This window comes from Rattus norvegicus, chromosome 13, assembly GCF_021556685.1.
Source record: "Rattus norvegicus strain SHRSP/BbbUtx chromosome 13, alternate assembly SHRSP_T2T, whole genome shotgun sequence".
Lineage (NCBI taxonomy): Eukaryota > Metazoa > Chordata > Mammalia > Rodentia > Muridae > Rattus > Rattus norvegicus.
Genome location: NC_141546.1, coordinates 96520820 through 96548049, shown reverse-complemented (window position 1 = coordinate 96548049; position 27230 = coordinate 96520820). Strand labels below are relative to the sequence as shown.

Below are 27230 nucleotides of genomic sequence, written 5' to 3'. Positions count from 1 at the left end.
CGTGTTCACTTGGCAAGGAAAGGCATCCTGACTGCTAATCCTCGTAATCTTTTTTTTTTTTTTTTTTTTTTTGGTTCTTTTTTTCGGAGCTGGGGACCGAACCCAGGGCCTTGCGCTTCCTAGGTAAGCGCTCTACCACTGAGCTAAATCCCCAGCCCCTTAATCCTCGTAATCTTAATTAACAGGTCCTTTTCACTCCCAGGCTCCACGTAAAAGCCAAAGCTCTAGCCCATCTACCTGCTCGGCCTGTGCTCCAGGACCGCACCACACCTCCAATCCCTAAACTTCCTAAGTGAAGAAATGGTACACATTTTGAAATCAAATCTCCCCTGCCTCCCACAGGAAATTGTGGGTGATCCCTTTTCTGTAACACGGGAAGATATATGATTGAGCAACGATCAGTGAAAGAAACATTAGAGCCACAAACTCCACCCCATCTCTCCCTTCCCTTTTCTTGACAGCGTGGTGAGACAAGCCTGAAATTCCACTGGGAGGCAAGGGCAGGACCACAAGCTGGAAGACAGCTAGGCTAGGTAGAGAGAGACCCTACTTCAACAAACAAAAGCAAGCATATGGGGGAGGGGCGAAGGCGGAAGAGAGGAGAGAGAAAAGCAGTGAGAGAAAAAAGGTTGCCATGCACTCCAAATCTCTGGTTCCAGAAGGCAACCAAACATGGCTCAACAGGTAATTTGCTATTAAAAATTAAGCGAAACATGGGCCCGTTGCCACTTAATCACAGCCGGTTATCTTCCGAACTCGTGGAGAGGTAGCCACCCCGAAGTACTCCACCCACTGAGGCGCTAAAGCGCGAGCCTTATCCGGCCGCAGATCTCTCCTTCCCTTTTCACCTTTTCCCAGGCTTCTTGAGCCCGCAAGGTTCTTGGCGGCGGAATCCAGGTCCCGCCCATAGCTTCCCGGGAGGGGCGTGGTCGTCGAGAGGCGTGACCTCATGAGGCTCCGCCTTCGCCCGCGTCCCCACGGCTGACCGACACGAGCCGGATAACTAGCTGCCGCCGCCCGAACGCGAGCCGGAGGCAGAGCTGGTCCGCACGCCGCAGCCATGGGGAACCGCGTGTCCCGAGAGGAGTTCGAATGGGTCTACACGGACCAGCCCCACGCCGCCCGGCGCCAGGAGATCTTAGGTGAAGACCAGCGCCCCGTTATGTGCGCGCGGCCGTGTGCGGGCCCTGCGAGGCCTCCCGCGCGCGCTGTGTAAGCGCGGCCTCCGCGGCCCCTTCCAGCCGCTCGGCTGCTTGGCGGCCCGCCCGGGAGAGGCGGCGGCAACTGGGCGGGCGGGCTCCGGGCGGGCTCTGGGCGAACCGGAGGAGCGAGGGATGGGGGGCCTGCGCGCTCCCGCTCGCCGCTGACCCTTCGATGGTCTGGCGCTGGCGGCCTCCGCCAGCCTGTGTCCTGAGGGTCCTTCGGTAGGACGACCCGGACTCGCTCCTCCTGGCTCGACAGTTGAGGGTGCCCGGCTCGGGGCGGAGGGGTGGGCTTGAGTCCAGACGCCTGCTTGGCTCAGGGCGTGGTCTAGGGCATCCCGGGCCCCGGGAGCCTCCATCACGTGGTCCAGTCAGCCGCAGGCCTAGCGGGGGACCAGGTCCCGGTGACCCTAGACTTCCCTGATCGGATGGCTCCTGTGAGTTCTTATTCCAGTGATCTGAGGGACCGGCCCGATAGGAAAGGCGCGCAGGTTAGCCTCCCGGACGTTAGGACTGCGTAGGCATGATTTAGGAGACTATCAGAGGATTCCACGTAAGATTAGAGAGGTCTCTCATCCCACGCAGGCTGCTCTTAAGAATAAGGACAAATTGTTGGGTTGAGATCTTTGCATATATTACCCAGTTCGACTTTGCCTGGGGCGGCATCTTAAAAGATGAAGTATGTTTATAAAGAAGATTCCAACATCTTCATAATTAAATTGCAGCCGAAGAAGATGCCCTTTTTTTTTTAAGCTTGGTGCTAGATATAGAAAGTTTTTGCTTCATTTGTTTTTAACATTTGCTCTGTGTGTGTCTGAGTCTGTGTGTGTGTGTTTAAACGTAGGGAATCAATGAAAGCCATTGAATATGAGGAATTGTCTCATAGCCACCATTTTCAAACTCTTGAAAATATTTGCCTGGTGGGGGAGTCGGCAGCGAGGCCCTGATTTCTGCAGTAGTTGCTAAACTTAGACTCTTGTTTCGCATATCAGAATGACTGTTTGCAGTTCAAATGGACTTCATTTTCCTAGCTGTGGAGTTCACTCTCAGGGGATTCCTGGTGCTAGCAAGTTCTCTACCATTGAACTGCACCCCTGGCTCCTGCCCTGGAACTTAAATTGAGTAACTAGCTAGGTTGGAAAGGTGATTATCGTTTTGTTAGTCATTGCTGTGATAAGTGCCTACAGCTCAAGGGAGGAGTGACTTTGGCTGATGGCTTTGGTGATGGTGCCCACTGGTGCTATTGCTTTTGGGTATGTGGGGGGCTCTAATGAAATCATTGCGGAGCGGGTTTGAAGGGAAAAGGCTGATCCCCTCATGTCAGCCTGGAAGCAGAAAGAGAGCAGGAGGAAATGTCCTTTGTGGTCTGCCTCCAGTGCTCACCACCTTCTATGCCTTTTATTTTGTGAGTCCTTTAAAAGATTAATATGTTGATAGGGCTGGAACCTTCAGGGTCCTCACTGTGACCAGAGCAATCTGCTGTGGTCCAAGCCTTTAATACTCCATTGTATGGTGATTCCACACTTTACTTCATAGTCGTTTGATGGACATTTGAGCTGACACCCCCTTCCAGCTGTTTTTTTTTGTTTTTTGTTTTTTTTTTTTTTGGTTCTTTTTTTTCGGAGCTGGGGACCGAAACCAGGGCCTTGTGCTTCCTAGGCAAGCGCTCTACCACTGAGCTAAATCCCCAACCCCCCTTCCAGCTGTTTTTAATAGTGTTCCTTTGAACGTTCACGTACAGGGCGTGGGTTCGTTTTTATTTGGGGATCGATGGCAGTTCCCTGTCAAGCATTTTGGTCGAATGTCAGACAGTCCAAACCATCTCACATACTCATCAGCAGTGTATGAAGATTCTGGTTTCTCCAGAACCTAGTTGTTACCTGCCTTTGGGCGTGTGGGCGTGAGTGTGCTCCCAGGAGTGCATGTGACCCTCCTTCCACCCTGTTCTGCCTTGCTTCTGCCTCTGCTGGGCACGGCTGGCCCAAAAGCTTCCTAGCTCCTGGAGCAGTCTTCTGTGTCAGATCTTCCCTTGCCAACATACTGCTGGGACTGCAACATGCACCATCATGTTGTACGGTTTCTATGGAGTCGGGATTAATCTCAGGTTGTCAGGAGTCTTTTACCCACTACTCTCCTGATCTCCAGACATTCCAGTCAAGTGCCCTACCATTGAGCTACAACTGTCTTTTTAAATTCCAACAGTTTTAGTGGTTTCTATTTCTATTTTCCTAATGACCAGTAACATCGGGAGAGTATATTTCATGTGCTTTTTTGAGGGAGGGGGACCATTAATATATCTTTTCATTAGAATTTTTTGCCTTTAAAAATTGGGTTATTAGTTGTAAGAGTTTTAAGCATTCTTTACATATTCTAGATATGATTCCCTTACAAAACAGGTGCTTTGTGAGCGTGCCTGCCTGTTGGTTAAATAGTCCGTGCTCTTTCTGATGATGTTGTTACAGCAAAGATTTCCATGCGGTTCAATTTTCCTTTCCCTTTTCTCTATAATTTTGTAGGGAAGAGGTCCAACTTGACTGCTCGTGTGGCTAAGCTCTCGTTTCAGCTCTGTCCTCTCTGGTTGTAAGAGGCCCTGGAGCTATTGGGTTTGGGAAGTTTGTTTTGCTTTGTTTCCTTTTTTGAGACAGGATCTTGCTATGTAGTCTCAGCTGATTGGTCTGAGAGAACCATTGGGCTCATGGTTTAGAGATCCTAGAAAGCAAATGTTATGTTCCCCAGAGCTGGGGTTATAAAGACAGCTCCGTGGTTGGGAGCACAGGAGCAGGGGACACAGGTCCAGTTCCCAGTGGTGCGTGGTGCTCACATCTAATTGTAACTAGCTCTAGGGGGATTCGAGTCCCTCCTCATCCCTGCAGGCACCAAAGCACCACATGCTTACAAGCGTACACGCGGACAGAACACTCAAACATAAATATATATATATACATATATATATAAATGAATCTTATAAAAATATGTGCAGGCTTGGTCTAAACATAAATATAATTATTTCAATATAAAAGAATGTGGAATGTCCAGATTAGTTTTTTTTACATAAATTGTTATGACTTTATTACCAGGACATATTCCTTTCCTTTATGAAATAAATATAAAGTCTGTAAGGGGGAGTATTATGACTTAGAACAGGGGAAAATCTAATTGCATTAATCTAACTACATTAATTATGGTTGATGAACTGTGCTATGCTTTTGTTCCTTTCTGACTTCCTGTATTTTCTTTTCTTACAGCGAAGTATCCAGAGATAAAATCCTTGATGAAGCCCGACCCTAACCTGATCTGGATTGTAACCTCAATGCTTCTCGTCCAGTTGGCTTCGTTTTACTTAGTCAAAGACTTGGACTGGAAGTGGCTCATGTTTTGGTCCTATGCCTTTGGCAGCTGCCTTAACCATTCCATGACTCTGGCTATCCATGAGATTTCCCACAACTTCCCCTTTGGCCACCACAAGGCCATGTGGAACCGCTGGTTTGGAATGTTCGCGAACCTCTCTCTCGGGGTTCCATATTCGATTTCCTTTAAGAGGTACCACATGGATCATCACCGGTACCTCGGGGCGGACGGCATCGATGTGGATATCCCTACTGATTTCGAGGGCTGGTTCTTCTGCACCACTCTCAGGAAGCTTGTCTGGGTTATCCTTCAGCCTCTCTTCTATGCGTTTAGACCCCTGTTCATCAACCCCAAGCCAATTACCCATCTGGAAGTCATCAACACTGTGATCCAGGTCACTTTTGACGTCCTCGTCTACTATGTTTTTGGAGTGAAGTCTCTAGTGTACATGTTGGCAGCCTCCCTGCTCGGCCTGGGCTTGCACCCAATTTCGGGGCATTTCATAGCCGAACATTACATGTTCCTAAAGGGACACGAAACATACTCCTACTATGGGCCTCTGAACTTACTCACCTTCAATGTGGGCTATCACAACGAACACCACGACTTCCCCAATGTTCCTGGGAAAAACCTGCCCCTGGTAAGTAAAGGACTTGGTGTTTTTGTGCCTGATGATGACGTAATCAAAGTTAGTCGTGGCTGGCTTATCGTGAAAGGAATCTAATCTGTTTCATGAGATTTCAAAATGGAGAGTATATACTTAGTCTGCAGCCTACCTTTACTGAGGGTTTGGCATCTTCTGTTTTGGGTCCTTAGGCTTAGTGGTCCTTAGTCCTTGCTTAGGAGAACACTCATCTCCTGGTGCGTTCGTCACTGTTAGACTGTTGTTCTCGTGACACACAGGTGAGCCGACCTGCATAACTGACCTGCAGAGTGGGCAGCGTCAGGGTCCATGGTGGACCCCTCCCTGGCAGGAGCTCTCTCTGGGCAGCAGGCCTGTGTGGAGAAAGCAGGACACATTTCAGCTACATTCTCTTCATCTGTCCAATAAAAGGAATTTTAAAAAACGGAAATATATATGAGAAAGAGTGGTTTTCTCTACTTTTTTTAAGCTATGATGTATCTCAGGGACCCCTAGCACATACTTGACACTGACAGTGCCCACTGACTGTTGAGAACCCACATCACATACAGCAAAGGAGTTGCAGCATATGGAATTGCTCTGGATCCGGTTAGGAGAAGACGTAAACTACACTCAGTGGGTGATCCATACCATAGGGATATATGTTGCAGTACTTTCCATGCAGGGTTAGGTTGGTACACACTCGGGAAGAGGGCAGAGTGCTGGGTTCCATGTACAGTGCACATGTAAAGTAAGCGTGTGGAAGGGCTAACTGGGAGGTCTGAGCGAGTGTTCCTTTGCTGACCTCTCAGCTTTTTCGGTGGGGAGAATGCAGCATCGTTCAACTGTGGTACAAGATGACGCCAGTCCCGGGCCGCAGTGTCCCTCTGCTGGCAGACTAGCTAACAGTCTGGTGGCCCAGGCTCCCCTCTTCTGTGACTAGGGAACTGAGCTTTTGATATTTTTTAAAAGGATTGTGATTTAAGGAAAAGAATCAGCAGGTCAGTGACTACCACTTCTGGTTGTTCTTCCGTGCGATCTTTGATCCCTTTGTTAAGTTATCAACTATAAACAGCCCTAGTATTGGAAAGCCTTGCTTCCCTGCTCTTTCTAAGATGTCTGCATAGGAGGAAATCTGTTCATTCAAGAACTACCTGGCATTTACTACACAGTCCCTATGTCATTGTAATATTTTAACTTTTAAAAGGAGTTTGTGTATTTTTAGTGAATTTTGCTGCTCACAGACATTTTTTTATTTTATGTGTATGTATGTATGTTTGCAAATATGTGTGTGTACCATGTACATGCATGCCTGGTGCCCTCAGGCCGAGTGCTGGAGCATCTGGAACTGGAATTACAGGTGGGTGTGAGGAGGTGCTGGGAACCAAACACAGGTCTTCAGTGAGAACACAAGTGCTCTTAGCCACTGGGCCATCTGTCCAGCACCAACGCAAACATTTTCCAGCATACATTTTTCATTTCACAGACATCACATGTCGATATGTGAAGTGAGCACATGGCTGACAGCTTCCTGGGGTTCTCTAATTCTTAACATTAAGGATTTGGTTTTCTTTAACTTCATGTCTTTATAATGTGCACGTGTCCTGGGCAGAAGTCCTGAGTGCACTTCTGTCTCAGTCTTGACCCTGCTTACCCAGGCTCTGACAGGTTCCCTCATCGCTGCCATCTTTGCTCCAGCTGTTAAATGAAACTGATTGCTCCTGGCTTTCCCGTAAGTTTGGTGTTGATTATGGTGGAACTGTTTATGTGTGCGTGATCTGTAGGCCATCTTCACTCACGAAGAACCGCAGACAGTCTAAAGGACCGTGAGGAAAAGCGTCGGCTTTGGTTGGATTTTTGTCCCTCTGTCTGTGTCACCTGTCATCCTGAGGCCTCAGTAACACTGGTGCCTCTCTGTTTTCTTCACTCCCAGGTGAGAAAAATCGCAAGTGAGTACTATGATAACCTCCCACACTACAACTCCTGGATCCGAGTGCTGTATGACTTTGTGATGGACGACACAATAAGTCCCTACTCACGGATGAAGAGGCCCCCGAAAGGGAATGAGATTCAGGAGTAAATGCCATCACAGCCAAAGGAATTCCTGTCCACAGCTTCAGAATAGGAGATAAAGTGGAGCTTTCCTCTCGTTAAGGTCAGTGATGCTCAGAAGCCGCGCTGACGTAATTTCCGGCTCGCTGACGTAATTTCCGGCTCGCTGACGTAATTTCCGGCTAGGATCTCGGTGTCATCAGAAGCTCCTCGGCCTTCAGACAGCCAGAACTCACACTTGCTCGCAGCCGCACGCCTGCTCACCGTACTCACGCAACGTATGACTGTTACTGAGGCGTCCTCACTCATGTCTGTCCTGCTGCAAGCAAATCATAAAAGCTTATGTTATTTTTCACTGTAAGGTTTTACTTTATTAAAGCCCCTAATAAACTGAACTGTTAATCATATATATTAATATGCATTGCATTATTATATATATATATATTATTTTTTTTTTGGTTCTTTTTTTTGGAGCTGGGGACCGAACCCAGGGCCTTGCGCTTCCTAGGCAAGCGCTCTACCACTGAGCTAAATCCCTAACCCCGCATTATTATATTTTATTGTATTGATATAGTTAGCAGAGTACTAGGGAGAAGTTTCATCCAGAAATTTTATTTTGTTAAAGGCTTGACTTGAGCTCATATAGTATTGTATGTTTCCTCTGGATTCAGCCATCTATTCTTAGGGGGCACTCAGGAAACTGATGAAACTCCATCCCAAAGTCCCTCCTCAAGGTTCCAGACATTAAGCGCTTTCTGGAGGAGCTTCTGTTAATCCAACAGGAGCGCCAAAGACGCAGATTGGACTTTTGTGAGCTTACCGCTGTTGTTGCAGCGCTCCTGGAGGCCATCCCAGTAAACTCCCTGGTTTACTAAGCTAGCCTTAGGTGGAGTCTTCCGTCCGTCTCTGGTACCCCAAGTGATGTCAACAGAAGAACAGTGTATGTCTTCCCTGGGAAAGTCGGGTAAGCCTAGAAGGGTGGGGTGGAAATTTCTGTATAAATTACTGAGGTGGTTTGTTGGTTTGTTGTTTTGTTGTTTGAGACAGGTTTCTCTGGTTAGCCCTGGCCTGGAACTCACTCTGTAGATCAGGCTGGCCTTGAACTCAGAGATCCACCCGTCTCTGCCTCCCAGGTGCTGGGTTCAAAGGTTTGCACTATCACCACCTGGCAAGTTATTCATTCTTAATTTTTACAAGTACCCCTGACACCTATCCTAGACACTGCTGGATCCTCAATAAAGTCTTTACTAAATTTACCACGCCCGTATTCAACTTCCTTCCTCTTTCAGCTGTGTTGACTCTCAACATCGGAAGCAGCTGACAGACTAATGTTCTTTCACTGCTGTGGAAATACTGTGGCTTGGTGGTGGGCAGTTTGTCTCTAGTACGTAACATCCTGTGCTACTGATAAAATCAAAAGTGTCACTGGAGAAAATGCAGTGTAAAATGGAAAGATGTTTTTAGAATGTCAGCTGTATTGCTAAGGAGTGAATCTTCTGCGGGATTGGCAAACCTTCACACTCCCAATGTCACCGATAAGTATTCTTTTTTTTCTCCTTTTCTGACCTTGCGTGGGGCGACTGTAACTCTTGGCAACTCTGTCTATTCTTCAGGAGAGCCACTAACTGCGCAGTAGGAAGGCTGGGCTCTGGAGCCTTCAAAGGCCAGGAGATGGTGCAGGGGCTTCACTGCAGTTCTTGTCGGTTTCAGCTCTGTTCCTCATCCAGGTCTGGAGGCTTCTGCCGCCTTCTCTGCTGCAGCCACAGCAGGTCAGGAACCACTTTCCCAATGAGTATGTCCCACGTGGCTCTGATTCAGTTGTAGAACTAGCTTCCCCTGAGGTGGTAACTCCCTAAGAGAGATCCATGACTGATTTCTGTGTTCCCCAACCTGAGCAGGCCCAGTACTAGACTGGAGTCTTGGTTAATAGAATGAGACTAACATCCCGGAATTTTACTGAGCTTTATCTAAACCAAAGAATGTGCTTTTATATAACCTTTAGATAAATGCAGTATCTAAAGGTTAACTCCAATAGCTAAATTTAAAACAGGGGGCATTTACTGAGAATCCTTTTCACTGTTTGCTGTCCAGCTATTTTCTTTAATTCTAGTTTGCAGCAGTGGGGGTGGAGCCCGAGGCTCCCTGCATGCTCACCTGGTACCACTGAGATACTCCCCAACTCCAGTTCTGACTTACTCTCACCTCAGCATCTCCATGCACACTTGTTTCTCTCTCTCTCTCTCTCTCTCTCTGTGTGTGTGTGTGTGTGTGTGTGTGTGTGTGTGTGTGTGTATTACTGTCACATTTTGTAGATAAAAACTGATGCTTGAATTTGTTATGGGTCCATGATGCCTCAGGTTCCTGTCTTGGCTTCCCCCACAATGGACTGTAAACTGGAGTTCTGAGTCTTATTAGACCTCTTCTCCTCAGTGTTGCTTTTGGTCAGGGCAGCAATAGAAATAAGACAAGGATGCTGTTCAACATTGCAAGATTTAAATATAAAACATGGTTTAAATCCCTAGGAGAAGGGCGTCTATTCATGGGTTCATTCTGCAGAGCTAAGTGCAGACATTGTAGTGCCTGTCGGCGCGTGGGAAACTTACCTCGAGTGTCCAGCTGTTCACAGGTGAGCAGCCTGAGAGCTCATGAGAACAGCGAGTGCTCCTTCCAGCTGTCACAGCCGTCTTCTCATTGGTCCACCTGCTGTCGACTTGGAAGATAGTTTTGTGTTGTTTGAACCAGGGTTCGGTTTGTTTCTTGTCAGGGAAAACCTAGGCACTGTTGTCATTTGGAATGAAAGAACAGTCTTAGATCCAGGGTCAAGGATGGCCTAGGGTGTAATAGGCCCATAAAACCTTCCCAGTATACACAGGGCAAACACAGCTGGAGCAGCTGGTGGAGGTGCCTGAGCCCAGAAAGGGTGACAGCCACCTGAAGGGAGCGCACACCCTGCCAGGGGACAGCCACGGTCGGGAGGCCCTGCTGTGGGAAGGGGGTAGATGCTGCCAAGAAGTGGCTCTACAGGTCAGATGAAAGAATGGGGAACCTCCCCCAAACGCTTCGCTTTTGCCAAAATCAGTCTGATCTTGCAGTTGGCTCAGGAAGCCAGTAACACTTGGAGGGAAGGTTTCAGGTGCCGACAGGTCTGAACACTGCTGTGGGCCAAAAGGTGGTGATGCTGATCACAGGATGTGCTTACGTGCGTGTCATGCCTCTCATGGTGTATGTGTCCGTGTCTCCGGAGGCCTGTGAACTGTGGGGTGGGACAGACAGGTGGGACGTTCAGAAATATAAGTTGCTTTTGTAGTCTGGGATTAATGGTGACTGGGCACACGCATCACTGTGCATGTGATCCTCTCTGAAGGGGTAAAGGAGTGCTTTGTGCTCAAAGCCTGCAAAAGTGGACATGCTTTCTCTGTGAGACTCCAAATCCCGCTAGTCAGCGATTTCTTTTTTTTTTTTTTTTTTTTTTTTTTTTTTTTTTTTTGGTTCTTTTTTTCGGAGCTGGGGACCGAACCCAGGGCCTTGCGCTTCCTAGGCAAGCGCTCTGCCACTGAGCCAAATCCCCAACCCCTAGTCAGCGATTTCTAATCCAAGGACAGTTTGTCTACCCACCTCCTCTAGGTAATTAGCAAAGGCTGTTCTTCCTGGCCACTGGAGGAGAATTCAGTAAGACTCCCAAGTCATGCTTCCATTGTGCAGTTTGTGGCTCGAACCTCTCATTCCCAAAAGAGTGGGCAGCTGGGATTTCTTCTAGCATGAATGAGTGTCTGTTACACGCTCTGAACAGCAGTCTTCCTGGTGGCCATCAGCACATGGCCAGAATCTGCATTTCCTTTACCAGCTGGGCGGTCCCTGAACCAGGAAGTCAGCTCATTCCTGTAATCTTCAGAGAAAACCCTTTATGTCAGTCTTCCGGGTTTTAAATACAACATATCTGCTTCAAACCCGGAGAGTTTGAAGCCCACAAAGCCTTTCGAAGGCAGAGATTAGGAAGTAGTACACTTCTGTGCCCGGGCGAAGAACCACAAACGGCTGCCTCCCAGCACCCATCACCACCCAGAGCGGGTCCCGGTTTCAGTGCCCAACGTCAGCGACAGTGCATATCGGCTGTCCAGTCTCAACCCGCAGGGAGCGTAGACTGCTGAGAAGCCCATCCATCGTCTGTGGGATTTCTTCACAGAGCTTTGTTCATGAGCCAGTGTGCGCGCTCATTCCCCACCCAACTTTAAAGACTGGGAACTGAGAATAACCACAGGTTCTAGTTCCCCTTCAGCCGCAGAGATGCAATCTTATCATCTCTCTCCTTCTCAAAAACAGATTAAAAACTAGAGAACTCACCAATCGCAGCCCGTCCTGAAGGCTTCAGGTTCTACGTCCTCAATGCATGGTATCTGTCATCTCTCAAAATTCCTCCTCTTCCCACTGGTTCAGTTACAGGCCGTCACACAAGTCTTCTGCTGCCTTAAAGGGATGTGCAGTCCTTGGTTTTGAGTAGGATAGAGAGAAAGAGGAACTTTTTAGAAGTCCCCACTCAACGCACCCACCCACCCCTGGTCTCTTGAAAAGTAAGCTGGCTCTTGGCTCACTAACCTGGTGTCCTGACTCTGTGTGGGTAGTCATACACGGGCCACCATATCTGAGAGCACAGGAAGAGTCCCTCAGCTTACCTGTATGGACACCAGGTCTGCATTGTTTGTTCTTATATTTTCTCCTTTAAAAAAAAGAATCCAAATGCAATCCTGTCTTAGGAAAATGGCATCCTTCCAGTTCCCAAGAACATCTCCATTGAACACACCCATTGGAAAGTAGTTTGTTTGGTCAATCCTCCTCTCAAGGAAGAAACTGAGACTCCAAGATATTGGGTAACATCTCTTGTTCTCCCTCCGAGTGGTGGCACAACCAGCTACCCCTGTGAGTTTGAACCAGTATTCTAAGCCAAAGCCCTTGCCTCCACCCGGTGACACGGCCCTTCCATTACCATTCTTTTAGATAGAGCTCTGCTTGCTCAGCAGGGAATCTGGCATTGGGCAGTGGCAAATCCTGTTGGGACTGATCGCTAAGCCTGAGACATCATTTCACGACACTTTTCCATGGCTAGGGCTGCTTCTCTCTACTTGCTGGTGCTTCCCCTCCCCACGCCAGGGTGGAGGGAGGGGTGTTATGAGTGACGTCAGCCACCAGGGCAGCAGCCTTGTTAACTGTACTGCCAGGGTACTAGCCACGTTTCTCCAGACCTGTCTGAGCCTGGCTGTCCTGAAGTTTTGTAAATTAATAATGTAAGCAAGAGTTGTTAAGCCTGAGAGTTGAGAGAGAAAGGCCAGTTTCACAATTTTTAAGACAAATTTGAAGCAAGCTTTAGTTAAATAATGGACCTGGCCCAGACCCTTCCAGGATTCCCGGGGAAATGGCCTGGAGTCACATTTTGCAGAGGCTTAAAAAGGTTAAACTGTAAGACCTCTATATTTCCCCTCAGCTCCAATGAGGGGCAAGTGTAAGTGTACCTCCCACCTACATCCAATCAGGAGCAAGTATTCTTCCTGCCCACTCGTACCTCCAAGCTAGAGTGATCAAGTGCGGTTGGGTCAAACTTGTTTAGGGAGGTGAAAACGCTTGGGTGGGAATCTGCCTTAAACCATGACCTCCAGTATTTCAGGAAATATGTGTCCTTGGGCCAGGGGGTTCCAGGCTACAGACATTTTGTCTTATGGATCTCTTAGGTTCAGTAATTAAAACTTAAAACTTAGCTTTGACTCTTGAAGAGAGCCTAAGAGGAGCTTTAACCTGGTGTACAGAATCCCGACTTTCAGTATGGGTGAAGTTTCTGTCCTAAGCCCACTTTCCACTGTGTGAATTTCTGTGGACTGTTTTGTCTTTGTGGTTCACCCAAGAACACAAAATAACGGGGAAGACTGACTGGGATAAAGCCAGAGAGCCAGAATTCAAATCCAGTGTCTAAAATCAAAGGCTGCAACTTTGTAGGGGGAAAAATTATATATATATATATTCCTCAAATTCAGAGAGATCCTCCAAATTATTCTAATGTATGACAGGTTGGTTTGTTTGTTTGTTTGTTTGTTTTTGTACCAATCCAGCCACTCACAGATAACTGGAGCATAGACCCACAGTGGGTTAGACTTGTAGCTTCTGAACTCCACAATGTTTTTCTGCATTCTCTTGGTCAGGAAATGCTAATGTTAAAGTCAGAAAAGGGCCTAGAGAGATGACTCAGTGGTTAAAAGTGCTGGCTGTTCTTCCAGAGGTCCTGAGTTCAATTCCCAGCACCCACATGGTGGCTCACAACATCTATTTGATTTGATTCCCTCTCCTGGCATGCAGGACTATATGTAAATGACAGAGGACTCATAGACATAAGTAAATAATTTTTGAAAAGTCAAAAAAAGGAGCAGTTGTGGCCTTGAGTTTGGGGGCTTTGTTTTTTTTTTTTTTTTTTTTCAATGTGCATTGGTGTGTTTTTGCTTACATGTATGTTTGTGTGAGTGTTTCAGATTCCCTGGAACTGGAGCTACAGACAGTTGTGAGCTGCCATGTTAGTGCTGAGATTTGAACCTGGGTCCTTTGGAAGAACATCCAATGCTCCCAACCCCTGAGCCATTTCTCCAGCCCTAGAGTTGAAGTTTTAAACAATCATTGGTTTTGTTTTGTTTTGTTTTGTTTTGTTTTGTTTCAGAACTGGCTTAGAGACATATGAATTTGTAAGCATAACTCTTAAACAGCCCAGTTGAGGTGGTCTAATTGCCATGTGAGGGAAAGAGGCCAAACTGGAGCAGCTCAGAGCCAGTCGGCCAAGGAGAGAAGGTGGTCATTGAATTAACAACTCAGCCCAAAGTGTCCCCTTCAGACCTGGAGGACACGCCTGCAGCGCTCAGCACAGCCATAGGAGAGATCCTGAGACAGGATGGCTGGGACAGAGTCCCTCTCTGGGCAGATCTATCAGCCCACCCACTAGGCCACTGCAGTGGCTTAGAGATCAAAGAAAGTGTCACTATCACTGCCAGTATCTCAGAGGTGCAGGTTCCTGTGGGCCGTGGGAACGTCGGAATCCAGATGGATGAATTGGACTAAGGGCAAAATCAGGTCACCTTTACCTGACAAGAGCAGTTAAGCGCTGTTGCCCAAACTATCATTTGGCGCCTTGTTTTTTTTTTTTTTTTTTTTTTTTTTTTTTTTTTTTTTTTTTTGGTTTGTTTTGTTTTGGTTTGTTTTTTTTTTTTTTTTAAAGTGATAAAATGCAAGATTGCTGCCATTTTTAAAGGCATAGTTCATGGAGAGATGTCTCAGCGGCGAGGACTGATTGTTACTCCTCTGAGACCTGTTCTCGCTTTGAGCGGTCACAGCCACCTGTAACTCCAGCTGCAGGAGACCCTCTTCTGGCCCTGGTGGGCACCTGCACACAGTTGGTACACACACACACACACACACACACCCCTAGCACACTCACAGTTGTGCAACCTTGTCAGGGAGTTTCTCACCCTACAGAGCTGAAGTTTGATGCCCATTAAATAGCTTCCTGTTCCCTTCCTGCAGCCCCTGGCAACCACCTAAATTGTATCACTTGTTTCTGTGACTTTGACCTAAGGGGTTTTTTTTTTTTTTTTTTTTTTTTTTTTTTTTTGGTTTGGTTTTGGTTTTGGTTTTGGTTTTGGTTTTGGTTTTTTGGTTTTCTTAAGATGGCCAGACTCTAACTTTGCCTCTGTGTCTGTAACAGACGGAGCCTATTTCTCACACACAGTAAGAGAGAAGCAGTAGTCAGGAGTGGAGTCGGAGCTTCCCTTCCCAGCCTTATGGAGGTGTGATCTCTATCAGCGCCCTTTTCCTCCACAAGGACAGAGGCCTGTGCACTGGCTGCTCTTACTGTAGAAGGGACTGGGGGAGATGCCTGCTGCCTCAGGACATGCATGTACCCTCTTCTGAGCTCAGGGCCGAGCTGTGGGGACAGAAACCAGACTTGCATATTTAAGGTGAACATTAAAAGGCATTAAAGCTAGCTCCTGATTTATGCTTGTGTCCTCACTGTAGCTTATGGTCATACGATTTGTTTATTTAATTAGTTACCTAGGTTCTTTATTTGAAAAGGGGTTTCAGGTATCCCAGACTAATCTTGAATGATCTTGCTACCTCCACCTCTGGCGTGCTGTGATTATAGGCATGTACTACCATGTCTGGCTTTGTTGGATTTGCTCGTTTAATTGCATGATTTACATAGATATTATCCTAGGACTCAGACTCAGAGAAAACTGGGTGTCAAAACCCTACTGTGAGGCTCCCCTGCGGTCTCTGGCTCCTCCCCGCTTTCTCATGACCTCTCTTTCCCTGCTCCCTCTCTGTGTGCACCAGCCCCAGCAGCCTCTCTCTGTTCCACAGCGCCAGGACTGCCACAGGGTAGGGCCTCCTCAGCTCCTTCTGCATGACCCTGGATCGAGTCCAGTGCAACCAAGTCCTTTCCTACCCTAGCTCTCAGCGCAGAGGTCAACTTTCGGAGGAAGCTTTCCCCAAGCCACTGTGTGACTTTTGTTTTCACCCATGGCAACCAGGTTGTGGATTAACTAGGGACGGAGAACTGGAGAACTATCACTCCTCTGGGCGGTGGGGGCTCCCTCTCTCCACTGCTGTTCCTGGGTCACTGAAATAACATCCCCTTGTTGCAGGCTTGCGTCTTTCAGTGCCTCACACATTTTTGCTGTGTGTCTTCCCAGTTGGCGTTTTGTAAAATTGACCAAAGACAGAGCTTGTATAGCCCAAGCTGGCCTCGAACAAGCTACCTTCTGTCCTGGCCTCTACCTCTGGAGAGCTAGGATTACAGGCATGTGCCACCACACTTGATTTTACGCCCTGCTGGAGAAGCACGTCAGAGCTTCATATATTTTAGCTCTGCACACCACAAACCAAGCTACACCCCCAGCCTGCATTACAAGATTCTTTATAGACACCATCTGAGGAGCCAGAAGGAGACATGGCCACCAAGCCCTGTGCCTCTCTGCTGAAGTGTTCACCCTGGGGATACTTCAGACATGCTGCTGAGGCAAGAGCAGAGAAAGCATGAAGCAAAAAGAAATCCGAGAAGTCTACACCAAGGGTCACTGCCTTAAGTGGGTCTGCCCGGAAGCTGCTGCTGGGTCCCAGTGGTCCCACCCCTCCCATGTCCTTCTCTAAGCAGGTCTCAGAGGCCCTAGCATGGAGGTGGCCCTGACAACCACTCGGATTGCAGACTTAAAAAAAAAAAAACTGTCAGGAAGACAGAAGAGTGAATTTGCTCATGCCTACCCAAAAGTCCACTTACAGGAAAACCCACCATCCTGGAAAATGCAAAGGCTTACAGTATAAATATCACCCCGCAGAGTGACCTGTGAAAGGCTCTGCTCTGGCTGATGCTAGCAGTGCCTGTGGGGAGCACTGGATGGATGCTCCCCACAGGAGGATGGATAGGTAGGGTGGCCAGGGCGTGCTCTCGAGAGCCACTCAGAAGTCTCATGGGGATAACTCAGGTCTCTCGCTAATTGTGGGAAATTGGTAAGGAGGCAGCAAAAATCGTATACAAGTGACAATCTACCTCAGAGGTGACCACTCTGAACATCTTGTGATGTTTCAAGGATTTCTCCTGGCGTGGATTTTGTCTCTTATCAGATAGGAACATGATGCAAGTCCCCCTGAGTCCCCAGTCACCCACCCTCAGGATGTGAAAGGGGCCTCAGGTGACCCTGTGCTAGATCCCGTCCAGCTGTGCCCGTCCTCCAGCTTTCCTAGAGCTGCTCCATGCGTCCTCCTGAGAGCAGTGGCACCTACCTCTGTCCCTTACTCTCCAGGAGGTGACTGCCAGCAGCCAGCGCATGGGCTTTGAACAACACTCATCTTCTTGGGTCCTGTGGTCTTAAGAGTGATAGGAAGTGGCTCCCCCATTTGTCAGTTGGCCTTGCAGTATTCAAACTGAGAGAAACCACGACCATACCCTCCCATCTCACTGGTTTTTAATTCATTTTTAACTTCTAGCATTCAAAGCCACCTTGCTGAGCAGTGACAAACGCCTTGGTCATTGGCCTCAAGGTCATAGTTCCTTGTTTTTCAGGCACTCGGTGATAGAAACCACCTGTCCTTGACTCATGCTACACAAGGGCCTGGAGGGTCACCTTCTGACATCACAAAACCTGTACCCTTGGAACACAGTAACACCACCATTCCTGTATGCGCATCACCCGGAAGGGCTATGAAGTTTAACTGCGGATATGCAGACCACCAACACATTTACGGGTCTCTGCCCAACTTCTGCTTTTGTCAAGAAAAGATTTCACTATGCAGCCCAGGCTAACCTTGAACACTCTTCCCTGGAGAAGTGACATACCGTAGACACCGCTTTATCCATCCTGACCGACCTCTGTAATCGCCACTCTCATCTCCAGCCCATGCTACTTCTCTGTGCCTTCTTCACAGTACGGGCTTGTAGGTGCTCTTGCTGTGTTTCACACTCGCACTGTACATCCACCAGACTTTTATTCTTCTCTTTTCCCTTCCCTCCCCCCCCCTCCCCTCCCCAAGGAGGAACAGCCCATTAGAGAGGAGCTGCACTTCTGTTACGGCCAAGCACTTCAGCTGCCGGTCAATCAATATTTGTTGAACAAACTAATGGAATCTCTCCTGCCTCTTACAATTCTGTCTGTCCAGCTTCTACTTTCAATTTACACATGAACTATGAACTCAAAATTACAATATTATACCCTGGTGATAACTTAAAAAAAAAAAAAGATTAGAACCACCTGAAGTGGAGGTGGCTTCATTTCAAGCCGCCACGGGAATGTTCTAGATTCTGGTGCAACTGTTAGGGGAGGGTATCCGTTCTTCAAGGGAGCAAAAGTCACTCCAGAGTTTCTTCAGCTCTGTCATGTGTTAAGCAGAAACACAGAGGGTTCCTGGGATTTGCACCTTGTCCTGGCTGCTGCCCTGGGACTTGTTGTGCAGGCCAGGCTGGTGGACTCACAGAGATCCTCCTGCTTCTGTCTCCCAAGTAGTGGGGTTAAAGGCATGGGCCACCCACCTGGCCAACTCCCAACATTAAAGGTTTTTCTGTGGGAAAACAACAGCTAAAAGAGTGCCTGTGATGACCACAGGGGTGCATTTCATTGTAATGAGTCCATCCACCAAACAGCCTGCTGAGCTGACTCAGACTTGCCTTCAGGTGAAGGAAAAGCCAAGGAGAAAGTGGGAGGGGGGAAGAGCAGGGACAAGCCCCACACATTTTCTGTTTGTTTGTGCCTCAAACAATCCCCCAAGTGTATTTTGTACCGAGGTAGGTACCCATGGGCTCCCGCATCACAATTGGTAAATTTGTTTGCTCGCTTGGTGAGTCAAGGCCGGCAGGCAGCCAAGATTCACGAGCCCCGTATTTACTTTCTGTAGGCTGAGACTTCAGCTGGTGGCACAAAATTACCCAGAAGATTTAGGACACGCTTGACTCTGTTCAGCACTTACTTTATTAGGAAGTTTTTTGATTCTTTTCCAGAAGTAATCCTTAAGTCTAAAATGCTTTCATTGTGAATTAGAACACAGAGAGAGCCCCAGATGCCTGTGTGCATGGGAGAGTGGTATTAAGGGGAAGCCCAGTGCTTAAGGAGACAGGAAACAGCAGGTACTTGAAGAAAATAAGAGGTACCTGAAGACCCGAAGCTCATCACACCCTCCACCCTGACATCCAGAGGACACCCTTATCCTGGCCTGGCTGCTAATCCCGCCCTAGAATTTCTTTGAATGGTGGACTCTTGTGGGAATCTCTAGAAAATATTGAACTTCGAGAAGCTCCGTATGAGGCACACCCCTGACTTGGTGAGGAAAGGGTGGTGGAGCCCTCACTGAGCATGAGAACCAGCAGAACGGCAGAGCACACCCCTGTCCACACTGTCCCCATACTGCACTCTGAGCTGTGCTGTATGTAAGAGACATCAGGAGCCACACCCTGTGTGTCTGGTCAAACCTTTCTTTCACAGTGCACATCGCAGACTGGGAAAACACCATGCAGAACAGGGAGACAGCAAAGGAGAAGGGACATGAATGAAACTGGACCCAAGTTCCCCATGTGTGGGCATCAGTGACAATCTGGGCGGGTGACAATCTGAGCCCTGGGGTATAGCTCTCATCTTTAAACTGGAAGAGTAGGGTCTCAGGAGGTGTCGGAGGTGTCTGCTGTGGTGGGACATCAGCCACCTGGGACGGCTTCTCATTTTTGACATTTATTCGTGTGTGTGTGTGTGTGTGTGTGTGTGTGTGTGTGTGTCCACACTTATAGAGATCAGAGAACAGCTTTGCAACTTGGTGTTTTCTTAACACCATGTGGGTCCTAGGGATCAAACTCAGATAAGACACTCAGCAATAAGCACCTTTACCCAATAAGCCATTTTGTTGGTCCCAAACCTGAGGACACTTAGCTGAGCCACCCAGTCCCCACCTGGAGACTCTGACGTAATGGGTCAGCCATGAGGTCCATGTGAGCCCTCAGAAGATCGTTGCATCAGACAGCAAAGAAATGCTAACAGACAGGTGACTTAAGGGCTTTTGTAACATTTTGGTTCAACAGCTCCCATAAGAGGACAAGTGAATGCAGGCGACATACTATGACACCGCTAGTTAACACAGCCCTTTTAATTATTACTGAAAGAAAATTTGTACAAGATATTTGAGTTATGTTCTCCTCCTCCCAGAATTCCCCCAGACCCTCTCCGCCCCACTCTGTTTAACTTTATGTTCTTTCTCTCTGAAAAAGAAAAGCAAAACAAACAAAACCATGAAACACACACACAAAATGGAAATCAAAATAAACAAGCAAAAGACCAATAAGATCAAAAAAAATGTCCAAAGCTCTAGTGACATAGCTTCTGCATTTCATTCCAAATAATCCAAGGTGGGGAGGTCTGAGGGGACAGATGGGTGGAACAAGACTAGGTGTTGAAGACAGGGTTGGAGAGCAGGGTGTGTGTGGGAGGGAGCCACCACTGCATCTGGTGGCTGAGAAAACCCTCACTGTATGACTTTATCTCCAATACTGTAAACTCCCATGGAATGGTGGGAGAGTTGTTTGCTTTTTAACTTGTTGAGACAGGGTTTCCATGTAGCCCTAGCAGTCCCGGAACTTGCTCTGTAGACAAGTTAGCCTCAAACTCAGAGATCCACCTGCCTCTGCCCTGATTGCTGAGATTAAAGGCACCACCCACTGCCTCTGTTTTTGTTTTTTGGTTTTTAATTTTCCATAAGAAATGGCTAAACTGAATATTTGGTTTGGTATAATAGTAAGCTAACATGCCCAAATCCATCTCTGTTTTCCCCACCCCACACTACCAGAGGACAGCAAGACCTTCGACAGTCTGAGACCACAGACTCTCCAATCAAAGTAGACACAACTGACTTCATTTAAACACACAAATCTAAGCCGGCCGGTGGCAGAGAGAAATAAGGGATTTAAGAGTCTGGGCTAGGAATAAAGGAAGCAGTGAAAACATCAGGCACATTGAGGTCTCTACTCAAAAAGCATCAAACTAATTTGCATTTGATCCCTTTTACAAATGAACCTTCTTAGTTCGAGGAAATGCCTTTCTGAGAGCTCCCCGAACTCTGCCAATCATTCAGTGTCTCCACTTCTGAAGCCCTTAGTTACCGCGAGACTCATCTTGTGTTCTGCCATACTACTTTTGAGAATTCAGCTGGAAAACATATGGAGCCTGGAGGGAAAGTCCAGTGTGCACCACTCGGCAGGAGTGGGAGAGCAGGCTTTGCTCTCTGTGCAATGGCAGAAGGTTGTGGTTGTGACAAAAGAGCTGCACTCACTTCAGTTCTGTGTTACAGAATGCTCATTTCTTTTCTTTTTTTTTTTTCCTTTTCTTTTTTTCGGATCTGGGGACCAAACCCAGGGCCTTGAGCTTGCTAGGCAAGCGCTCTACCACTGAGCTAAATCCCCAACCCCAGAATGCTCATTTCTATGGGACGGACCCATAGAAACATTTGCTTTTAAATGCCTTGAGCATCCCAGGGCACAGGGCCTTCTTAGCATAAGGGAAGGCCAGTCATAGCCAGCCAGAATATCAGAGGAAGGTCCACCTCCAAAGCTGGCCAAACTATTGCAAAATCAACCTCGCTTTGTGGCATAGCATTTGCTGATTGTGTGATCCAACCGAAAGATTCCTTCTGGGCTGGAGAGACCGCTCAGGCGGTCTGAGCGAGCGTCAGGGTGTGAACGGGGATCTGCAGCACCCACACGGAGGGTGCTCCTGCCATTGCCGTTCTACAGAGGTGGTGTGAAAGACAAACCGATTCTGAGGGCTTGCTTTTTCTTCCCAGAATGGCAAGCCCAGAACCCAGAGCTCAGAAAAGAAGTTAACCACAATACTATGCAATCACAGGTAAACACGGGCACACATGCAAACATGCATGCAACATACAAGATCACTTCTATCACTCTCTATCATGAATGCTAAATGTGTAGGAAGAGATCAGGGTCCCTGCTCCCAAGACCTTTTCCATCCAGGTCTTGAACCAGTGTAAGTTAGGTGAGGCCAGCACAAGATTCAGTCTTAGCGAGAAGCAGAGGGACCGGGCAAAGCTTCTCAAGAGAGACTTAAACAAAAACTGACAATGTAGGTGGCAGGGAGGACATATTCTAGGAAAAAGGGTTACCCTGACTGAAGGAAGGCTCAGTGGTAAAAGGACAGTGTTGTAAAGCAATGGGAATAAATCCAGCTAAGCCAAGAGAAGGGATAGGTGCTAAGGGTGGGTTGGTGTCAGACTACAGAGTTCACACACTTCTAGACTGATGAAGTCAGGCCACTGAGAGGTGTTCCACAGAAGCTGACAAGGCCAGTCTGTGTTGAGGAGAAACCACCCTGGGCTCACACAAAGGACATTGTTGGCCTGTGGCCACTCCACCACTGGAGCAGAAAACAGCTTGGGGGAGGGAAGAGGGGCTGGGGACAGCATCTAGCCCAGGGCAGTGGAGGAAAGGGGGAACCCAGCCTGTCCCATTGGTGATTGTCCTTAGCTTGGTGGAAGTAGGCTTGGTAGCAGTTGTGGCTAGAAGCCCAGAGAGGCCTTCTACAGGAGAATTAAGCTGCAGCTCTGTAGACAAAGGCCTTCCCCAGGTTCCTCAGGGTGGATCTTGACAAAGGAGACAGTCCAGTTTCTGAATGATTTATTGTCATGGCGGAAAACAGGTGTGTAAAACCATTCCTGATTTCTCAGGGTGAGCGTGAGATTAAATATCTTCTGCAGGGAGGATGTCTGGGAAGAGAAGCTTATTGGCTAAGCCCTCCAGCCTCTAGGTACCTCATTAGCATGAAGAGCTCTGTTTCCAGCCTACGTGACCACAGGACACGTCTCTTTTATGTGGAAAGCATGGCACGTGTTCCAAGTCAGGAGGCAGGCAGGAAGCGGGGAGTCACCTGAGCCTCAGGTGTGTGCCCATCGAGTCTCCAGGTCTCAACCTGCTCTACCTTACCAAACTTCCTGGCATAGTTTTATGTCCCACAGGACATTGGAACAGCTTCACCAGGAGGTTCCCACAGCAGTGTGACAGACACCTATGTTGGAGCAGAGCTTGTGAAACCAGAGGACTGACGCCTGGGCCATCTCTGGGCGTTAAGTAATGGGCAGACAGCCAGGAGCACCGAAAACATCTACCCTGCTGCTGAGGGCAAAGAGGAACCACTGTGTAGGCAGAGCAGAAGGGAGGTTCTTGAAGGCCAGGTGACTCTCCATCTTGATAGTCACTGTGGTCTTGAAAGACTGATGGCCATGATGCACGCTGGGCCTTCTACCTTCCCATCTATTCTCTGGTAGCCTTTTGCCTTGGGACTCTCCCTCCCCATCAGGGGCAAGAGTAGAAGTTGATGCACATTGTCCCACATTGTCTAAGAAGCAGCCAGAAGGAGATATGTACCCAGACGATCTTACTTCCTGTATCTCTGAAGTTCGTGTTAAGAATGCAGATCCCCCAGGCTGGAGAGATGGCTCAGCAGTTAAGAGCACTGACTGTTCTCCCAGGGGTCCTGAGTTCAATTCCCAGCAACCACAGGGTGGCTCACAACCATCTGTAATAGGAACTGATGCCCTCTTCTGGTGTGTCTGAAGACAGCTACAGTGTACTTATACATAATAAATCAATAAATCTTTTTTAAAAAAATGCAGATCCCCCAGGAGAAAGACTGGTATTTTCAGTGGGCAGATCTAGTCAGACATGTCCACTTACCACTTCATGCTTGCCTAAGGCATCTCCTCACCGGGACAACATGAATGTTATGCTTGGTTCTCTGAGAGAAAAGAGGGAGGTGAGGCTGGCAAGCTCAAATAGCATTCTTTACTGTCAAGAAGCTTAAAACTCCAACACTAATATAGCTGGATTTTTAAAATCTCTTCCGTACATTAATGCTTTGATCCCAGAAGCTTATAGGTGCTTGACAAGCACTATGCCCCTGAGATACACATCCAGCATTTTTTTTTTTTTTTTTGGTTCTTTTTTTTCGGAGCTGGGGACCGAACCCAGGGCCTTGCGCTTCCTAGGTAAGCGCTCTACCACTGAGCTAAATCCCCAGCCCCCACATCCAGCATTTTTAATGTGTAAAGTATCTTCTCAAAACCAGATGAAGAATTGTAAGTTGTTCATTAAAGAAAAACTGGGGGTCCTCCTCCCATAGGCTACAATGTTTGAATACAAGACAAGCCACTCCAGGTCAATGGTAACGAACATTATCTATGTTAGCTTTTTTTTTTCCCATGCAGAAGCCATGGCCATCTGTCCTGGGCACGCCACACCAACCAGGCATCACTCTCTGCCCTAGTGGCAAGAACCTTTCTTTTTTTTTTTTTTTTTTTTTTTTTTTCTTTTTTTTTGGAGCTGGGGACCGAACCCAGGGCCTTGCGCTTGCTAAGCAGGCAAGAACCTTTCTTAGCCAAAGGGGAGACACGCAAAACTGGGCAGGAGACATGGTGCTCATTCACCATTCACACTAGCAGTGTTTAGCCCAGAAAGGTACATCAGAGAACTGGAGAGTGTGGCCATGCTAGCACAGTGGGTGTAATTCTGGATATTTCTGAACACAGGAGTGAATCTCTTTCACCAGCAAAGGTGCAGACAGCCCCAGATTAGAGTTCAGATTATAGAAGGTCACCTTGAACAATCCCAATCTTGTCCTCTTTGATAAAATATAAACATTGCCATCCATCCTGCTATGGGTTGGGAACATCATATAGGAGAACGGATGGGTGTCTAGTTGTCACAGGGAATACTTTAAAAATGTCCGTCTTCCTTCGGCCTGCAAGAGTGCTGGCCACATGCCCTGTGTCATTAGCTGACCCACTTTCTGCTCAGTAGCTGGCTGTTCAGCTCGCACCTCCTTAGAGCAGACAGAGAACAGCTGAGCAGCCAGTACGCACTGTGTGGTAGGTAAGCCACACTCCTGAGCCACACTCCCAGGGAGCTTGAATTGGGTCCAACACACTGTTGTAAGAAAGACCTTTGTTTTCTTTCTCTTTTGTTCTTTCTTTTTTTAAAATCATTTTTAATCTTTAGCTCTAGGCTGTATTTGAAGTCTGCTGATAACAAGCACAAAGGTACTCACACGTATTAACTGTCTAAAGCTCCTGACAGCTACTTCTAATTTCCCTTCCATCCTTAAACATTTGTCCTACTGATGCTGGTTCTCTGGGGTAGGTGTCTTAGACTGACCTCGCTCTTCTGGGGTCCTAATGCACCCCCACTTCGTGTCCCTTGCTGACTACTGTCTCACTCCATTGACGCGTCTATGTCTATAAGCTTCTGTGGAGTCCTCAGGAAGAGGGGCTGGACTTTGGTTAACCTTATGTGCACTTTCCCTTTTGATTAACTGCAGAAGGAACCGGAAAAGTTTTGTGGAATGAGGTGGAGTAACGACTTAGAAAACGAAAACAAGCAAGCGAAAAAGGTGATCAGACCTTACGTACGCAACTAGAACCAAGTATGGGCAACGCCATAAATAAATAAAAGAAATTGAGATTAACTATGACACTAAACCAAGCCCCTTACACAGCATAGGAACTCCACAAAGACAGAGGCCATTGGAGAAGACTGGGTTCAGGAGCCCTGAACAACACATGCTAACAAATGAATACAGCACATTGAAAGTAAGAGTGGAACGGCCGCCCACTGCCGCTCTGGGCAGAAGACACCCGGAGGCCCAGTGGCCGTGTGGCCTGCCCCACAGTTAGAGCTACTGTAATGTGTGAGTATGTGATGGAGAGAAAGAGAAACAGAATGGTTTGAGTTTACAAAGAGAGGTGAGGGCTGGAGAGATGGCTCAGTGGTTAAGAGCACTGACTGCTCTTCCAGAGGTCCTGAGTTCAATTCCCAGCAACCACATGGTGGCTCACAACCATCTGTAATGGGATCTGATGTCCTCTTCTGGTGCGTCTGAAACAGTGTACTCACGGACATTAAATAAATAAGTAAATCTTTGAGGGCGGGTCTGGAGACTTGAGGGTGGAGAGGAACAGCCAGCTGTGAGTAGCCAGCTCTGCCACCTGAGGCCAGGGTAAAGTCCTGGTGCGAGGGCCATGTCTGGGTCTGTGGCCATGCAGCAGCAGGGTGTCCATGGCCCAGGTCACCATCAAAGGCCATGTAAACATTGCTGGTCTGAGCTACCTCCTGGGACCATGTTGCTGTCAGGGGCAGCACAGAGACAGCCCTGCTCCTCACTCACCGAGGCACTCGGGAGAGCTGGCTCTGCCCTTCTCTCGGGGCCTCACTGGGTGAGCTTGGATGCAGAGAGCTCAGCTACTGCCCAGGTCCAGATCCGGGGCTTTGAGCTGGTCCACCCGAACATCTGACCATCTGTGAGCAGCTGGGGCATGCAAAGTGGCCAGTCTTAGAAACCCAAAGCTGTAGGATCTGCATGACACGGGCAACAACAGGATATTGAAACAGGGTCTGGTGAGCATGCAGTATTGACAGTGTAGAAGAAGCCAGAGGCCTCCAACCAGACCAATGAGCATTCGCAAGTGAATGTGTTTGGGTAAAAGGGTTTTATATACTGTGGGAAGGTAGATACAAAGGGATGGGGAGATGAGAGAGATTGATTATTTGCAAGTAATCAATAAAAAGATTTTTAAAAGTTCAAAGTAAAAAAAAATAGAGCTGAAGAGTTCTGATATTTGAGTTTGATGAGGTTGAATGTACTGAAAATACCTTCCCATGAAGTATATGTGTAAATTAAAGATGAAAATAACGAGTGAGGAGTGCAGCATTTATGATGTTTAATTCGAGTCCGAACAGAGAGAGACCCAGGATGGTGGCTACAGCAGATTGGAGACCCAATTGAATTAAGAAGCACTTAAGAGGCATTAGTGGGGTACACCTTTGGGTCTAGCTTCCAGATTGTTTCCAGAGAAGCTCAGTTTGGGAAAGAAGAGCCATCCTGAATGTAGGCAGCATCGTTCCTGGAGCTGTGAGCCCAGACTGAGGAGGAAGAAGAGGAAGGCCGCACCCTGCTTCCCTTCACCATACACCATTCTCCAGTCACACACAGTGGAACAGAACAAACAGTCATGCTCCAGAACAGAGGAATGGGGTACAACACACACACAGCACTCACACATACATACACTCACACACCACACACACATGCATATGCACATGCATGCACACATACCATTCTCTCACACACACATCACACACACACCACACATACATACACTCACACACACCACACACACATATACACACATGCATATGCACATGCATGCACATACCATTCTCTCACACACACATCGCACACACATACCACATACATACAGAGCACGCACATATACACATATGCACGTGCATGCACACACCCCATTCTCTCATACACACATCCCCCACACACACCATTCTGCTTATCTAGAGAACCCTTCCTATACCCACGATGTAGGTACTCTGCAAACACTGACCTGTAACCTTCAAAGGATCCCAGAATGAAGCCAGCGGAACTCTGACCACTATAGGG

General features: G+C 47.7%; 1 protein-coding gene and 1 long non-coding RNA gene across 4 annotated transcripts; one reads left to right on the top strand and one right to left on the bottom strand.

Moving 5' to 3' along the window:
* The first annotated feature begins 1013 nt into the window (after positions 1–1013).
* Positions 1014–7671, top strand: Degs1 (delta(4)-desaturase, sphingolipid 1). Of its 3 annotated transcripts, none has more exons than NM_053323.2 (3): positions 1014–1142; positions 4448–5190; positions 7106–7671. In NM_053323.2, the coding sequence occupies exons 1-3, from the start codon at positions 1061–1063 to the stop codon at positions 7250–7252; spliced, it is 972 nt and encodes a 323-aa protein (NP_445775.2). In that variant the 5' UTR covers positions 1014–1060; the 3' UTR covers positions 7253–7671. The 3 variants fall into 3 exon arrangements, with proteins under 3 accessions (NP_445775.2, XP_087437639.1, XP_087437638.1); XM_087581513.1 differs by lacking the exon at positions 1014–1142 and adding an exon at positions 1576–1639 and having other exon boundaries at positions 7106–7631; XM_087581512.1 differs by lacking the exon at positions 1014–1142 and adding an exon at positions 1576–1693 and having other exon boundaries at positions 7106–7631.
* Positions 7672–7851: 180 nt separating this feature from the next.
* Positions 7852–10334, bottom strand: LOC108352583 (uncharacterized). Its single transcript, XR_015636233.1, has 2 exons — positions 9828–10334; positions 7852–9076 (listed from the first exon to the last, which is right to left on the bottom strand). It is a non-coding gene; the product is annotated as an uncharacterized LOC108352583 (long non-coding RNA).
* Between the last annotated feature and the right edge of the window lie 16896 nt (positions 10335–27230).

What these genes read in the sequence shown, in the direction of transcription:
- Degs1 (NM_053323.2), top strand. Translation starts at nt 1,061, where the DNA reads ATGGGGAACCGCGTGTCCCGAGAGGAGTTCGAATGGGTCTACACGGAC. An exon ending in CCGGCGCCAGGAGATCTTAG is followed by an intron (nt 1,143 to 4,447) that starts GTGAAGACCAGC and finishes CTTTTCTTACAG; the next exon opens with CGAAGTATCCAGAGATAAAA. An exon ending in CTGGGAAAAACCTGCCCCTG is followed by an intron (nt 5,191 to 7,105) that starts GTAAGTAAAGGA and finishes CTTCACTCCCAG; the next exon opens with GTGAGAAAAATCGCAAGTGA.